The sequence below is a fragment of the Castanea sativa genome, chromosome 5 (genome assembly GCF_040712315.1).
Source record: "Castanea sativa cultivar Marrone di Chiusa Pesio chromosome 5, ASM4071231v1".
Lineage (NCBI taxonomy): Eukaryota > Viridiplantae > Streptophyta > Magnoliopsida > Fagales > Fagaceae > Castanea > Castanea sativa.
The window spans coordinates 2,899,766-2,918,458 of NC_134017.1; the positions used below are offsets into that span (position 1 = coordinate 2,899,766).

At 31.3% G+C, this 18,693-nt stretch overlaps 1 protein-coding gene across 1 annotated transcript; it reads left to right on the plus strand.

The window, feature by feature from the left end:
- The first annotated feature begins 11,892 nt into the window (after window positions 1-11,892).
- LOC142637308 (pollen receptor-like kinase 3) lies at window positions 11,893-14,521 on the plus strand. The gene is made up of 2 exons (XM_075811582.1): window positions 11,893-13,366; window positions 13,658-14,521. Exons 1-2 carry the CDS (start codon window positions 12,046-12,048, stop codon window positions 14,431-14,433), a joined length of 2,097 nt encoding a protein of 698 aa, XP_075667697.1. The 5' UTR covers window positions 11,893-12,045; the 3' UTR covers window positions 14,434-14,521.
- The last annotated feature ends 4,172 nt before the right edge of the window (window positions 14,522-18,693 follow it).

Sequence of the window (18,693 nt, forward strand, 5' to 3'; positions counted from 1 at the left end):
TATATATATATATATATATATATATATATAAAATAGAGTCAAACTGTGCATAGATAAAAAAAACACAATCAATAACAATAAATTTGTGTATACAAAGTACAAACCAATAAATTATAGAAAATGCTAACGGATGCCTTTAAGGTAATAATTAACAATCCATTTAAAAAAAAATTATGGGAAAAGAAAAAAAAATTTAGATAGCTTTTTTCATTTTCCACAAAAATGGTGTTAAAACTTTTTCAAAATAAATTATTAACTATTACTCTAAAGGCACTTATTAGCATGACCCATAAATTATTAATCACTTTTTTATTAAAAAAAAAAAAAAAAGTTAGCATGCACAATACTCGGCATGCACAATTCAAAAAAGTTTCAAGACTTTCGATGTACTTTAAAATAATAAAAAAGACAAAATAGTAGGTGAAATTTTATTTTTTCTTGGAATCTAGAAGGTGAAATGTAATTTCCCAAATGGGTTTCTTTTTATTTTTTCAAGCTTGAAAGTGGAAACTTTAAAACTTGAAACTTGAAGCCCATAAAGCACGAGCGAAATTGAGGGCGCAATTTCCTAAAAAGGGTATTTGAGTCATTTCGCACACTACTGACGGTGTTAAAGCTAACGGCGTTAGGTGACAAAACCAGAGAAAAAAAAAACATTTACGTGCCGACACAAAAAGTGCCGACACGTGCACGGGCCAATCCCGTTCCGTCACGTGTCTTCGAGATTCGTGTGGTTTTATTTTTTTTTAATTTCTTTTCTGTACATTATATTTAAAAAAAAAAAATTAAAAACACGTGCTTAAACAATTCAAACAATTCCCCAGGGGCAATTACGTCATTTTGACACCCACCGAAGTGACAGACACGTGTCAAATGTCCACGGCTTTGAACTGCGAGTGCACCAGGATTTGTGGATTTGTGATTTGCGCGGTGGTCCAGTCTGTGGTCCAGTGGTTCTGGTGAGTTGTACGCTGTGAGCCCAAGTGCGCCAACTCTCCAAGGCACAAAATTCACGTGGAAACTACTTTTGTAATAAAATAGACCCCGTGACTACCATTTCAAGAACTTTCTTGGTCTTGAAAATAAACTAAAACCTTTTTTGAGAAAAAAAATAAAAAATACTTGTCTATACTCTATACCTATAATTGAGCTTATGAGTACAAAACTATATACCAGTCTATTTGTTATATACACATATATACATGACAAAAATATTTATCTTGATGTGATATTTTAAAAAAAGAAGAAGATAAAAATACAATTGCTATTAAAAAAATATTAAGATAACTATATATTTTGAAAATCTAGTTCTTAAGTTATATTTTTTTTAATATTCTTAATACACGTGTTAAATTTCGCGTCAATTGGATGTTATTTGCTATTTGATCCATATACATAATTTTAAAATACAAAAACTTGAAATTTAAATATTTGATTAATAATGTAACTATTGACTTTGATTTTCTAGAAAACTAAAATATTTATTTTGATATGAGATAAAAAAAAAATATGAGTACAAATTTTGACTATAAACTTGGTTGTAGTCAATGACTATAACTGCTACTAAAAAAATTAAGATGATTAATATTTTGAAAATCTAGCTATTTGATTGCATATCTTCTGTTTAACTCCCCACCCCACAAAAAAAAAGCCTCAAAGGGATATGATTGGTTTTAAAGGGTTTCTGAGGTGCTTGAATTATTTTTTTTTCCCTTTTTTTCTAAGGAAATGCTTGACTTAACAACTTAACATGTGGTTCATTCCTCTTGTGTTAATAATTTATTTTTATTTTCCTATCAAAAATATATTTTATTTTATTTTTAGATGTTATATAATTTTTTTTTAAATCAATGGACATAATTGATGATCTTTTCAATTTATTATTTATTTTATTTAAAATCAATGCATTTTTAGAGGTTTTTTTAATTGTTAAAGCCCATTTTAATTTTGTAAGAACGGCTTTGTTAAGCTAGGTTTTTTTTCCCCCCATTTTCAAGAATATTTTTTGCATTAAAACTTGAAGTATAAGCCATTCAATAAGTTAGCTATTATTATTATTATTTTTGTACACGTAGCTTATTTCTAATACACTAGTTTTAGCAAATAAACAAATCAACAAATAAGACCAACCAAACACACAGTAAGGCATATCACACAACACAAGACTTATCTAGGGTAGCCTACCCTAGAAAATATGTGTTTATCTACTCACATGTTTATTTTTAAATGATATATATATAATGGAGCAACCGAGCAAGTAAAGACATCAAATGGGTTTAGATGGAATCCATCACATGTTGGAAGAAACCGAAGATGGTGGTACATTTGTCCACGAAGCTGCAAAGCTGAGGCAAGAACAAAATGTCAATTATTTTTTATATTTGAAAGATCTTTTAAAAAGTTATATTTGCTAAGTATAATTAATAACTAGCTACTAACTCATGCATTACGCATGGATTCATTTAAAAATAAACAACGGGAGGGACATGGGAATGTAAAAAAGTAAAGAGGAGCATATTAAAATTGTTAGAAAATAAAATGTAATTAGAAGCATATTAAAATTTTATCTAAATTTAATACTACTTATAATAATTTATTCTAATTTTTAATAAGATGGAACATGTGGTGATTTTTGTTGAATAGATATACGATTGGTTTTTTTATTTTTATAAATAGTTCATTAATATAAGATTCTTAGTATTTTGCACTCATTAACTTACTTGGCAGAAAAATTAAAAAACATAAATGAACATATGGCAACAATTAAAATCTAATTTAGAATTTAATTAGATTTTTTATGAGCTTTGACTTTAAATATATACTAGCATGTAACCCATGCAATTATGCAAACGCATAGATACATTTAAAATTAAACATAATTTTTATTAAAAAAATATAAATAACTAGTGAAATTTTTTTTTTTTATAAAAAAAATAGCATGTAAGACATACATATGTATGTATATATTTAAAATTAAACACAATTTTTATCATAAAAATATAATAATTAATCAAATTATTATTCTTAAATATAAACGCAATTAGTCACATATTAAAATTCTTACCAAAATTTAATACTACTTATGATCTTTTTTTTCTTCTAATTTTTAATAAGATAACATGTGTGATGATCTTTGTTGTGTGGTGATTTTTATTAAGTCTATATAATTGATTTTTTTTTAATTTTATAGTTCATTAATATTATATTTTTAATATTTTACACTCATTAACTCACTTAGCACAAAGATTAAAAAAACTCAAGTGGACATATGGTACAAACTTAAGTGGATAATTATAGTGTGGTCCACATGTAAATTTAGACACATGACACAAAAATAAAATAATGTCATATATTTATTTTGGTAAGTAATAATGTCAAACAATAAAAGAAAAAAATTGCCTTAAAATTTTTTTTTTTATTTTAAGAAACCCTTTTAAAATTCCATGGCTTAAAAATGGAAGCTCTATTTTTCACAAACCACAATGAGCATGTGGATTTGTTTTTGGTTATCTAATTTCTACTAATTAAGGTTGTTCAACAGCTCAAGCAAGCCTCACAGTAGCATGCAAAAATTTTCACTTAATTTTTGTTTCTTTTTCAAAAAACAAAACCAATAATAATACATGAAAAAATGTGAATCTTGCTGCATACATACACAAAAGCTACTTTTTTTTGGTCCACATATACATACACAAAAGCTTGCCTACCAATAATTCATCCCTCTCTTATGTACGGACATATTCTGGAGTCTATTTCACGGCAGCAACAATCCTTACGCCATTGTGATTTTAGATTTTTTTGGTAAAAGAGTCCAATTTAGTACTACTGTACTAGCATATAAGGTCGTAGCGTATAAGCTGGTTTTGTGTTTTGTCCCTCTAAATCTTGGACCTTATACAACTAATTCCATCATATATAATTTTTTTCTTTTTAATGAGAATCCCATAATTTATTTCTTTTAGCATGGTTTATATTTTATTCAATAAATATAATAAACTTATGAATTAGTAAGATTTAGGGATAATTAAAATACAGCAAGTGTAATTAAATGAATACTACGTGAAGATCGTTAAAAGTTGAAACTTATTATTTGTTTTTTAGGTAAAATATTATTTGAGTCTCTAAATTTTACTAAAAGTTTGTTTTTCATCCCTAAATTATTAAAAAGTCTATATTTCGTCTTTAAACTATTGAAAATGTTTTATTTATGTCCTTAAACTTTACTAAAAATTTGTTTTTCATCTCTAAACTATTAAAAAAGTTTTTTTTTTTTATCATTATTTTTATTTCTATACTATTCAAAGAACTTTTTACAAAGTTTAGGGATAAAAAGAACTTTTTAAAGTTTAGGAACAAAAAACAAACTTTTAGTAAAGTTTAGGAACCAAAATAGTATTTTACCTTTTTTTTGTTTTTTTTTGTTTAAGTAAGTGATGTCTCAACTTCTGACTAAATTATTCTCTTCTTGCCCATAAGACACTTCGAAAACTCCATTGACCAATAGTGTGGTAAATTGAACACGGAACTTCTAGATTTATGTCACACTCCAAACTAATAAACCTATTTAAGTTTAATGTTTTGTACATATACAAGACTTAAATTGCTTAGCCTTGTTCAATATATATAATAACTTATGAATTAGTAAGATTTAGGGATAATCAAAATACGGCAAACGTAAATAAATGAATACCACTTGTAATACCTTCTCCACACGTAAAAAGGAACCCTAAAAGTTGAAACTTATTATTTGTTTTTGTTTTTTTGTTTAAAGAAGTGATGTCTCAACCTCAAATTAGATTATTCCATTTTTGCCTATAAGACACTTCGAAAACTTCATGAACCAATAATATGGTGAATTGAATATAAAACTTCTAGATTTACATCTCACCCCAAAATAATGAACCTATTTAAGTTTAATGGTTTGTAGATATACAAGACTTAATTTCCTTAGCCTTAAGTTAGTGATAAGATCAATTAAATATTAAATGGCTCTAATCAAACTAAAAATATCTTAAAATTGGTAGCAACTCTACAACTTCCTCAAAATTCAAGATCTTGCCAAAGGATTAAGCCAAAATCCCATATTGATGATCATATTTATCAATAATAACCCAAAAATTGGAAAGAAATCACTTTTTAACCTTTGAGTAAAAACACCACGGATCACAATCATAAAAAGTTTCAAAAGTTGTTCAAGATATAATGTCATATCATTCATATACTGTAACCCTATACTTTTCCAGGTGTCTCCAACTCAACCTTTGGTTTTATTTTAATTCGAACATATCTATATCATATTCATATCTCATTTTCTTAACTCTCAAAATAATCATTTCTTTTGGGACGACTCAAAACACTCGTTTTTTTATTTTTGTTTTTAAATTTAAATGGAAGTACTTGTATTTTAAACGTGGATTTTTAATGTTACTTTTGGTTGGCAGACTTAGCCAAACTGATCCATAATATAAGAATTAGAAACATATCATTATCAATCTCTACTAGTTGTATATTTAGGCATATTTTTGTTGTTTAGAAGACAATGACCACATGATATCATCAGAGTCGTCATTATCATATTCAATTTGTGTAGCTAAGCAAACAATAGTTGGTCAATCACAAAATTGTTTTAAATTATTCAGGCTGCAATTTGGGAAACTAAAGTCGAAGATTCAAATCCACACCATGGAATAAAATAACTTTCCATAAAATATATGATTTTAAAATTTAAAGAAATTTCCAAAAGCCAACTTGGTCAGTAGTCCAATAAACATGAGTTGTGTAATACCTAACTATTTCTCTTTGTCTGTTACGAAAATTTTATGTATAGCACTATTCGAATTCTCTACATTTAACAAGAGAAAAGTAGTGACTTGAAATTGAGGGCAATTGATCAGTCTATCAAATTTGGATTTTTCTAAAGAGATGGAAACATTTACTAACTTAACCATTTCTTTCTTGTACTACAAAAACTATACAATTAAAAGGGTTCCACTTCTCTTCATATGATGTCCCAAATTTAATGTACTAAATTGACTTTATAAGAGTAACTTTATTGACAAAGTCCTCAAAATCCGGAGCCGACAGAAAAAAGAATGGGTGAGATTGAGTGAATTGTATAACCATTTCCACTGAATTGGGTCTAAATTTTAAAATATTCCAAAATTTATAATCGACCTAATAGATTTTTAGCCATCATCTTCGCATGTAAGGTTATTGCATTGATTAACACGCTTTGGAATATGATTTTTATATATATATATATATATATATATATATATATATAGAGAGAGAGAGAGAGAGAGAGAGAGAGAGAGAGAGAGAGAGAGAGAGAGAGAGAGAGAGAGAGAGAGAGAGAGTCTTAACCTATGACATTTGTTTCTAATAATTGTTTTTTATCATTAGATCAAAACACCAATTGAGTTTTGATATAGACAGGGATTTAACCTCAACTCTCTAATTCTACGATAAAATATTTTACCGATTGAGCTACCTGGAACCTACTTAAATGCTAATAGTTTAAGCAAATAATAACTTTAAGAATTATTGGATTATGTAAAATTTGATAGTTACATAATTATAAATAAATATAAGTGTAAAGTTAAGGTATTTCAAAATTTTGGCTTTTGAAATGATTTGAAACTTATTACGGTGATTGGACTATTACAATGCAAAGAGTTGACTTATTATCCGTATTACTATTTAAGAGGTATTCTTTATATGAGATTCTCAATTTAGGAGTCTAAAATACCCTCAAAATCATAGGGTTAGATATCTAAAATTAATAATTTAAAACCTCCTAATTTTTAGATAAATTAAAAAAATAAAAAAATTCTCCCACCTCCATATTTCTCTCTCACGTTAGTTGTCAAGTATTAATACAACTTCTTCTTTTTGAAAAAATAAAATAAAATAAAACTGTTTTTGTAGGGTGTTTGTAGGGTGTGGGGGGCAAGGGTCAAGGTTCAAATCTCCAGGAGTGAACTTCACACACATATACACTTAGATTATGCTAAAGTAGAATTCTATCTTGTATAAAAAAAAAATGTACCATTTTTTTTTAATTCACTAAACGTTTTTTTTTTCTCACCTCCACATTTTTCTCTCATATTAGTAGTCAAATACTAATACAATTTCTTCTTGAAATAAAAAATGAAATAAAATTGTCATGAGTAAAACACGTAAACCCAAAAAATAAAAAGTCTCATTGCAAAACGCATGTGATGAGACTAGTACTATATTTAAGGGACTTCTCTTATTTAGACCCTTATTTTTTTTGTTCTAAAATGCCCCTACACTCCTATGTTTAAGTAAAGACAAAACTAAAGGACAATCCGGTAAAAATACAACTCTAACTCCCACTAAAACATTGCCTAACAAATATGGTCACTCTCCTATTAATTTTCAAATTGTTTTTTCCACTTATAAATTAGATTTTCAAAATAATAGAACAACAAAGCCCAACATTTTCACTTTTTTTTTTTCCCTCTCAAATTGAGATAAATGGAAAATTATGACACTAAACCCAGAAAAAGCCTCATAATTTTAGGATCTTAGTTGAGGCTCTTTTCTTTTCTTTTTTAGTTTAGTGTCATAATTTTCCTTTTTTTTTTTTTTAAATTTTGAATAAGTTTGTTTTGAAGACTTTTTTTTTTTTTAAGAAAGGTTTTGAAGACATGGATTAGTAGGAGAGTGCCCTATTTTGTATGCATTTTAAGTGGAGTTGGAGATATATTTTTGCCGGGTTGTTCTCAAGTTTTTCCCTATGAAATGTAAGGTTTAGGGGTATTTTTAAACTATATAAAAGTCCAGTTCAAAGAGGAGAATTCTCTTATAGTTAGTATAGATTATTATTTAAATTGTCCCTTCATATGCTACTTCATTACAAAAAATATTTATCCGCTTATAAATCAAATTTTCAAAAATAATAGACCACAAAACCCAACATTTTCACTTTTTTTTTCTCTCAAATTGAGATGAATAGAAAATTATGACACTAAACCAAAAAAAAGTCTCATAATTTTAGGATCTTAGTTGAGGCTTTTTTTTTTTTTGGTTTGGTGTCATAATTTTCCTTTTTTGTTTTTGTTTTTTTTTTTTAATTTTAAATTTTGAATAAGTTTGTTTTGAAGACTTTTTTTTTTTTTTTGAGAAAGGTTTTGAAGACATGGATTAGTAGGAGAGTGTCCTATTTTGTATGCATTTTAAGTGGAGTTGGAGATATATTTTTACTGGGTTGTCTTCAAGTTTTTTCCCTATTAAATATAAGGTTTAGAGGTATTTTTAAACTACATACAAGTCCAGTCCAAAGAGAAGAATCTTCTTATAATTAGTATAGATTATTATTTAAATTATCCCTTCAATTCATATGCTACTTCATTACAAAAAATATTTACTTGCTTATAAATTAGATTTTCAAAATAATAGAACCACAAACCCAACATTTTTCCTTTTTTTTTTTTCTCAAATTGAGATGAATGGAAAATTATGATACTAAACTCAAAGAAAAAGCCTCATAATTTTAGGACCTTAATTGAGGCTTTTTTTTTTTTTTGGTTTAGTGTCATAATTTTTTTTTTTTTAAATTGAATAAGTTTTTTTTGAACACATGAATTAGTACGAGAGTATCCTATTTTGTACGTATTTTAAGTGAAGTTGAAGATATATTTTTACTGATTTGTCCTCAAGTTTTTTTCCCTATTAAATGTAAGGTTTAGATGTATTTTTAAACTACATAAAAGTTCAATCCAAAGAGGAGAATCCTCTTATTTTTAGTATAAATTGTTATATAAATTGTCCCTTCATATGCTACTTCATTACAAAAAATATTTATTATATTAATAATGACTGAATAAGTTTTGCTACTTCTAAAAAAAAAAATAATAATAAAAAATAAATAAATAAATAAGAGCTTTAGTCATTAGAAAAAGTAATTGTTAGTAATACTTTCGTAGTGAATTCTACCTAGCTCAACTTATAAAATTTTGTACTCTAGAATAAGAAAACTAGAATTGAAATCCAACCAATACCAAAAATCAATTGGTATCTTGACCTAATGGTAATGACTAATCTTCATGTAGTGTTATATGGAAAATAACAATTTCACTTTAATAAGTACGAAAAATATATTTAAAGTTAGCCATTTGCTTATTTGATTGTCTACTAGGTAGATAATTTTTCTTCTCAAATTGCATATTGATTCCAGATCTGCATGATGAACAAGCACTAAAAACAATAAAAAAAAATAAAAAATTTGAACCTTGAAAAATGGAATGATTTTTCAGTTTCATCATGTCAATATTGAATCAGAGATAAAGAATTGGTTTTCCCTTCGATGGAAAATTAGGAATTGAGTTAGTTGACAAGATTTAGTCAATGAATTATGAATTGTGCATCTGAGAAAATTTAGCACCTAGATAAGGAATTGGTGCAAATTAAGCGTAACTGAGGCCAGTCGTTGCGCCAAGAAATGACACAAGCCAGCACATCTGACTATTAATTATAGTATAAGTATTCAGCCACCTTCTAGGAAGTTTCAATTGAAAGACTATTCAAGGAGGTTAGTTGATACTTGATAGGCCCCAAATCAGGGAAAAAGAAAAAGTAAAAAGAAAAGTCTATATGATTTTTATGTCAAAGCCAGCCCGGCCAAGATCCATCTAGGAAATGTAACTGGATTCAATGTTGGATGATAGTGTTTTGAAGTGGAAAAATAATCTTTGAGTGATGTTGTTGTTATTATAGTATATAGTGTTTGTGATATTTACAAATTGATGTGTGATTTGTTTTAAATACTATGAAATGGGGATTTTTTTTAGAGAGAGAGAGAGTGGTACCCATGGTTATTGGGGATTTATTTTTTAGAGATAACATGTAATACAAGGAATAACTATTACAATTTACAAATTTTTCGGTAACGAATAACTATTCATCTCTCTCTCTACGTACACACAAACACACTAACATCTGAGCATGTGAGGGAGGCTCTTTTATTTTTTTTAAAGGTTAATAATTTTTTTTCAAAATAATAGTAGCAATGGTTTGAAAAAAAAGTAAAAATAATATGAAGGCTGGAGATTTTATTTATAAATTTTTAAAAAAATGTTGAAAAAGTTATTGTAGTTCTTGCTCTTCAAAAATCTCCAGAGAGAAATTGAGAGAGAAAGAAAGGTACAAGATTATTATTATTTTCAACAAAAAGGTGACATTCATGATTATTGATCTAACTTTGTTGACAAGTATAATCCTATTTAATTTATATTAGGGTGTGAAATTTAATTAATTAAAACAAACAAACAAACTACAAAAACTACAAAACAAAAAAAACAAAAAAAAAATCGGATGTATTAATTTAAATTTCATATTAAATTTTTTTATGAAACGTGTATTATTGAAAAAAAAATTAATTGTTTAATATATCACCATTTCATTCAAGCAAGTATAATTTTCAATTATTGGAATTTAGTATTTACCATTTAGAGGAGATGCTTTCAATTTCCTCCTTTTTTCAATATATATGGAGATATGAATTTTGAACAGAGAAAAATAACAATAATTATACAATTATTTAATTTATAAAATTAAATATTAAGCAAGACCCACAGGGACTATTAATAAATTATAACGAGTCCCTTAAGAGTTATAGATACTAAATTATTAGTTATCATGTTAGCTAGGTAACTTTCTTAGGGAAATTAAAAAAAAAAATTGTTAATAATTCATTTATTTGCACGTATGAATTCATTGTCTTTGTGTGGGTTTCTCTTCGTATTTGTTCATGCTTTAACTTTCTTTTTAGAAAAAATGCATAAAGATATTATTTAATGTAGTTTTAAATGCAACTTAGCTTTGCCTCTAAGGTCTCAGAAATCTAAATTAAATATATATATACATATATATATATATATAACATTATATAATTATACAATGATATTTTAAAATTTCATTTGACTATGACTTAATTTTCTTATCAAATCTTATTATATCAAACTGTGAAATAAAGATTTATGGCTTTATTCTTATATCTATGCATAGTAAGTCTTTTACGGTGGAATTGATAGTAGTTTTAATATGTTCCATAATATTATATTTCAAAAATATTAAAGGCCTTGTGGCTAAATCTTTTAGCATATGTTAAGTTTATATTTTATCAAGAACATAAGGGATTTAAGAGATGGAGAGAACTATCTCTCAATGTACAATCCATGTGCTAATGAGTAATTACCTTAAAAAAACGAGACTCAGAGAGAGAGAGAGAAGTAACTCTAGCCACAAAATACTTTGAATAAAATAAAAGGAGGGGACTTAATTAGAAAACTTAATTTTTTTTCTATTGTGATTAGAGTAATTGTACTTTCATTTATATCCATCATTGATATCGTTTTTACTATGCACTAATAAGAATAAAAAAAGTGTAAATAAATACGAGGCAAAAGATTTTTTTTTTAAATGTAGTTAAATTGTATGGAATTATATCTAAGATAACCTTATATGTGAAAATAATAGATACAAACAATACCCAAAAATAAATTTTTTTAAAAAATCAATTAAGATGTGGCTAAATATTCAATTGTCTAAACGATTAAAACCTCACTTGGGTTGGCCACTTAAGCAAAGATGTCCACCAATTCAAATCACCCAGCTTGTAATACCCAAAAAAATATACTGTGAGCTGGGTTATCCAAAAAAATATACTGTGAGCTGAACATAGGCCTAGAATTGGGACTTTGATTATTTTTTTTTAGCTTGGAACCCACCTAAAAAAAAGCATCTGCAATCCAATTAGAACAAACGGTTATAACGGTTTTTCAAAAAAAAAAAACTGACTTTTTCAAACAAGAAGCTCCAGAACTCTCTCCCTAAAGCCCTTAGGTCTCTCCCATTCTGAGGCTATCTTTTGCACTCTCCCCCAAAGCAATACACACCATGAAGAGAACACACCAATTCCAGCCACAACGAGAAATCAGCAGAGCAAATAATACCCAAAACTTCACAGCAAAATTTTCAGTTGCCAAGACCTTTCTTAGGCTTCAAGTTACCGGCTGAGTAATGGCCGCTACTCAGCAATTCCTCGGGCGGTCTCTTTTCCTGTCCATTTTTTTGTTCCTCTCTCAAATGGGGTCTTCTTTAACCGAGTCAGAAGCATTGCTTAAGCTCAAAAGCTCGTTTACAAAAGCCGGTGCTCTAAATTCTTGGGTGCCTGGCTCAGTGCCTTGTAAGGGAGAAGTTGGGTGGGATGGACTAGTTTGTTCCAATGGCGTTGTCACCGATATTCGCCTTGGAGGTTTTGGTTTATCAGGAAAGATAGATGTTGATGCCTTGCTTGAACTTTCTGATCTCAGGAGTATTAGCATTATGAGCAATAATTTTTCGGGTCCAATACCCGAATTCAACCGGTTAGGCTCGTTAAGGGCTATATACTTGTCAAGGAATCAATTTTCAGGTGAAATTCCATCGGATTATTTTGCAAATATGGGGTCTTTGAAGAAAGTTTATCTTTCTAGTAACATGTTTACAGGCAACATACCTTCTTCATTAGCTCAAATTCCCCGTCTTAGCGAATTGCTTCTTGATAACAATCAGTTTAATGGGACTATTCCTTCTATAGATCAACCAACATTGGCGTTACTCAATGTTGAAAACAACAAATTAGAAGGTGCAATTCCATCCAGCTTAGCGAAATTCAATGCAAGTACATTCGAGGGAAATGTTGGCCTTTGCGGGGAACCGTTGGGCAATGAGTGTAATGTGGCAGCTGTTGAGCAGCCAGCAGAATCAAAAAACTCAAACACTTCAAAAAATATGATTATTGGAATTGTAGTTGCAGTGGCGGTGCTTCTTATGATTATTGTTGTGATTATTGGAAGATCAAGAAAAAAAAAGAGAGATGAATTTGATGTGCTTGAACATGAAAAGAGAAATTCTGAGGAACATGTTGTTGAGGTGCGGGTGTCTCAGTCCGGGTCTAGTAGAAGAGAAGCTGATTCAATCCATAGGAAGGGCAGTAGCTCAAGCCGTAGGGGATCTAATCATGGCAAAGGCAATATGGCGGTAGATTTAGTAGTGGTGAATAATGAAAAGGGCGTTTTTGGGTTGCCAGATCTGATGAGGGCATCTGCAGAAGTGCTTGGGAATGGGTCTTCGGGGTCTGCATACAAGGCTGTGATGGCTAATGGGGTGGCAGTTGCAGTGAAGAGAATGAGAGAGATGAATGCACTGGGAAAAGATCATTTTGATGCAGAAATAAGGCAGCTTGCAAGTCTACAACACTGGAATATCTTGACACCTTTGGCTTACCATTTCCGGAAAGATGAGAAGCTGTTGGTATATGAGTACATTCCCAAAGGCAGCTTGCTTTATCTATTGCATGGTATGATTTTTATGACAAGTTCTTGCAAAGTCTGCATTTTCTCTTTTGACATCAAAATAAGAAGGATGTCAATCTATTAGAAAATGCAGCCTAGCTTATTTAGCAAAACAACCCAACAATGTTCCTTTTAATTATCGTTTTACAATTGCATATGACTTAATAGGTAAATTTAAGATTTATCTTTTTGGGACCAAGCAGAGAGTGAATTTACATGCATTTTTCTATTGGTGAATCTAGACATCAATGTTTGCTACATAAATGACTTCTATTGATCTCGTTGCACTTTTTTAGGTGATCGTGGACCATCACATGCTGAACTAAATTGGCCTACACGTCTAAAGATTGTTCAAGGAATTGCTGAAGGGATGGGTTATCTGCACACTGAACTTGCTTACTCCAGTATACCCCATGGAAATCTCAAATCCAGCAATATTCTTCTCAGTCCTGACTTTGACCCCTTACTCACAGACTATGGATTCTTCCCATTGATCAATCCTTTGGATGCAGCACACGCATTGTTTGCATTTAAGGCGCCCGAGGCAGCAAACTTTGGCCTAATTTCTCCTAAATGTGATGTATACAGTCTAGGAATTGTCATTCTTGAAATCCTTACTGGGAAATATCCTTCTCAATATCTAAACAGCAACAAAGGTGGCACAGACGTAGTCGAATGGGTGAACTCAGCTATTGCTGAACATAGACAATCTGAATTGTTTGATCCCGAAATTGCAAGCTCTAGAAATTCAATTGGTGAGATGAAAAAGCTTCTCCTCATTGGTGCAGCTTGCACTGAAAGTGATCCTGAGCAAAGACTAGACATGATGGAAGCCATTAGAAGGATAGAGGAGGTGCAAGTAGAGGGAGGCCAAGAGGATAGAACAATGAATGTCTTACCATCTCTTCGAGACAGCTATGAAGATATTTTTCCACAAATAACTTTTGAAGCAAGAAATTCATATGACGGCCTTGGAGGGCTATCTAGGACGAGACTTGAATCACACAGCTTTGTAAGCCAATCATCAGGGCGTCCTAGTACTGATGATAATTTTGTCTTTGCCATCCCATAATAAATGTAAAGAAGTTTTTATTTTCTTTTGATTAAGGAATTCTCTGTATTCAACTTAATAGGGAAATAAGTTGAATGGAGTGGCCTTTCTTGATGCACCATTTTACAAGAATTTGAGCTAAAGAAAAAGGTCAAGATAAAAATTTAATGCATAGGTACCTTGGCTTATACATGTAATTTTAAAACATAATTCTCTTTGAACTCAAAGTTACATGTTTTTGTAAAAAGCAATGTTCACCGCAATTGCTTTGACTTCAATTTAAAAAAACTAGAAACTATTTTTTTTAACGAATAAGAAGACTTTAAAGCACAATAAATTTTACAAAAGATAGTTAATCACTTGAGCCAGAAAACTTCAACCAAACAAAACAAACCAGTAGCTAAAACTACAACAAAACAAATCTAAGCTTGACAAAGCGATTAATCTTATCGCACAAAAATTATGCATAAGTAAAGTTTAATGGCATGTAACTGTAAGCCATGTTGTAGGAGTAACTTCATGTTGACAGCCATAGCAAGAGCAACAAATTATGAGGAACCCGCACTATGTCTGATATGTAACACCATCCAAACCACCTCTTTAATTATACATTTGGGAGATCCATTTGCTAAATGATAACTACGAGGGGATGCTCGCAGTACAGCTAGTCCCAATTCTCAATTCTAATGCTTTAAACATAGTTTAAATGTTTAATTATTAGTTGCTGTCACAAGTTGATACTGCTAGAAAGATTGAACATAGAATAATACTGTCAAATCTTTTGTTTATGCTGTTCCAGATAATTGCTAATCCAAATTTTAGGTTGGGATCAGGTCAGCTGGCGTGTCTCCAGAAAGTGACATGCAATTGGAAGTCTGATGCACTGTGAAGTTAAAAGTTTGGACATAGTTACAACTAATGGTCAATGTTTGTTTTGGTTGAGCTTCAAAGGATCTAATGTGAGTAGAGATAATTACTGGATTGAAAAGATTTAAGGCTAGAAAGAATACTTGTGGTTGACCAAAGCAGTTTGGATAGCAATTGAGCAAACCTTCGAAAATCCAATCATTTTTCCTTAATTTGAATCTTTTCATATTGTGTGGTGCATCTCTCTTGATAAAATTTCCATCATAAAAAAAAAGTACACTTAAAAATTTTCCATCATTTTTTTAGAGTTCATTGTTTTTGTTTGACATGGCGATCTATCAATATTTGCAGGTCTGAGGATCTCATGTTGGTAGCTATCTCCCCAGCTTTGAAGTTTCGCATCATACTCGGGTTTTTTTTTTTTTTGGATTAATCAGAAACTTCTTATTGTTGGGGAAAAAAATCCTAATCCCCTCTATCTATGTGTGAATTAATGAATATAACTACCAAGTAATAACAATATTATGGAAACAACAAATTTCAACAAGCACCAGATAAACACAACCACGCAAGAACACCAAATCTTACGTGGAAAACCCTCCGGTGTAGAGGGAAAAAACCATAGGACAGCTCCGAAAAATATCCACTATGAAATAAAGATTACTACTATCAAGTTTATGTTAAATTTGAGTTAACAATAAATTGAATATACAACAAATAAATCTCGAGTAAATACAATCACACCACAAAGCCAATAGCAAAATCTTCCTCTAAATGCTCCAACTCTCCATGGTTGTAGCACTCAAAAACTCTCATTGTGTAACTTGAGTAAAGAAAAATGTCTCTTTTTTCTTTTTCACTTGTTAACGTGTATAATGTTATGGGCTTTAGGCCCAACTAGATTACTTGTATAGCACACATTCTTGTACTACACATTTACTTGTACTGCACTCCTATGCCTCCTATACAAAGGCGCACATATATATTCCTCAGTTGAGAAATACAATACTATTGAATTCAGTATTTCTAACATGGTATCAGAGCAGACTATCATTGTTACACTGCCCTTGTTACACTGCACGAGCCTCACACCTATTGTGAGGCTTCCACTGACCCTTTATGGCAGATTGTAATGAAAGAGGAACTTGATACATTATCTAAAAACCATACTTGGGACTTGGTCACTCTCCCCCCTGGGAAATCTGTGGTTGGTTGTAAGTGGATCTACAAGATTAAGACTCGCTCTGATGGGTCCATTAAGCGCTACAAAGCTCATCTTGTTGCAAAAGATTTTACACAGGAGTATGGGATTGATTATGAAGAGACCTTTACTCCAGTTGCTCGTATCTCATCTGTTCATGCCCTCTTAGCTGTTGCTGCTGCTAGTAAATGGGAAATTTTCCAAATAGATGTCAAAAATACATTCCTTAATGGGAATTTAAGTGAAGAAATTTATATGCAACCTCCTCCTAGTCTCTTTGTTGAATCAAACAAGGTTTGTCAACTTCGGTGTGCACTTTATGGCCTTAAACAAGCTCTACGAGCTCGATTTGCCAAATTCAGTCCTACCATCTCTCGCTTGGGTTACATGGCCAGTCATTATGATTCTGCCTTATTTCTTCGTCGTACTAACAAAGGCACTATTTTACTTCTCCTGTATGTGGATGATATGATCATAACTGGTGATGACCTCAATGGCATTCAAGAAATCAATGATTTTCTCAATCAGCAGTTTGAAACGAAAGATCTTGGACATCTCAGCTACTTCTTGGGTCTTGAAATCACTCATTCTACAGATAGACTTTACATTACTCAAGCCAAGTATGCCTCTGAACTCTTGTCTCGAACTGGACTTATTGATAGCAAGACTGTTGACACTCCAGTTGAGCTTAATGTGCATCTGACTCCCTCAAGAGGGAAATCATTGTCTAATCCCTCTTTTTACAGACGCTTAGTTGGCAGCCTAGTTTATCTCACTGTTACTCGTCCAAACATTTTCTATGTTGTTCACCAGGTTAGCCAGTATCTGTCTGCTTTACGATTGACTCACTATGCTGCTGTTCTGCGCATTCTTCGGTACCTAAAGGGCACTCTCTTCCATGGTCTTTTCTACTATGCTCACTCTCCTCTTGTTCTCCGTGCATTTTCTGATGCTGATTAGGCAAGAGATCCCACTGATCGCAGGTCCACCACTAGTTATTGCTTTCTTCTTGGTTCTTCTCTGATTTCTTGGCGAAGCAAGAAACAAACTCATGTGGCCTGCTCCAGTACTGAAGCAAAATATCGTGCCCTTGCTGATACCACATCTGAGCTTCTTTGGGTATAATGACTTCTCAAAGACTTAGGTGTGTCTACATCCTCTGCTACTCCTCTTTATTGTTACAACAAGAGTGTCATTCATATTTCTCACAATGATGTCTTCCATGAATGGACTAAACACATCGATATCGATTATCATTTTATCCGTTATCATCTTGTCCATGGTGCTCTCAAACTAATCTCAGTTTCCTCTACAGATCAACTTGCAGATATCTTCACAAAATCATATCCTAAGAGACACCTTCGTACTTTGGTTGACAACCTCAAGTTGGTCTCACATCTACCTTGAGTTTGAGGGGGCATTGTTAACGTGTATAGTGTTATGGGCTTTAGGCCCAACTAGATTACTTGTATAGCACACATTCTTGTACTACACATTTACTTGTATTGCACTCCTATGCCTCCTATATAAAGGCACACATGTATATTCTTCAGTTGAGAAATACAATACTATTGAATTCAATATTTCTAACATCACTCTCTCACACTCTCACTGTGTTGCTCTCTATTTCTTCACACGGACTGCACCTCAAATGGCTGAAGCTCTCTCTTTTTTCCGTGTCTTGCTCTCTCTGGATCTCACACCAAAATGGCCGAATGTGGCTCTCTGTTTGCTTTAGCTTTCACTACTTCAGCTCTCTCCGCTTCAGCTTTTTTCCCCAAGGCCGAATGGCCTTTCTTTTCTTTTTCTTTCTTTCCTCCTCAGCGTGTCTCACACTCTTAACTCAACTTTGCAACACTCTAACTCAGAAAAGTCAAACCCTCCCATGCATGCTCAACTTTGCATTAAACCAAAGTCTGACTTTGTGGGGCTTGAGAAGACAAGCTCATAAATGAGCTTTGACAAGAAGTAAGCAAGTGGGCTGGACCCAGTAGGTGCCACGCACCCAACACTTATAACTGACAAAACCATAGTTTATAAAAAACACAGCCTCGCAAGTTAGAAAAGCCAAACTAAAACACCAAGCAAGGACTGACACAGCAGACACTAAGAAGGAGGGACTACAAACTAACCCTTCCCAAGTAGAAATAGGAAACAAAATACTAGCCGGAAAGCCTAGAACAGCTTCATAACAGAAATTCTACTGATCAAAC

Bases quoted from the DNA above. Each gene is read 5' to 3' on its own strand.
- LOC142637308 (XM_075811582.1), top strand. From the start codon at position 12,046: ATGGCCGCTACTCAGCAATTCCTCGGGCGGTCTCTTTTCCTGTCCATT. The intron at 13,367-13,657 runs GTATGATTTTTA...GCACTTTTTTAG, and splicing joins CTTGCTTTATCTATTGCATG to GTGATCGTGGACCATCACAT.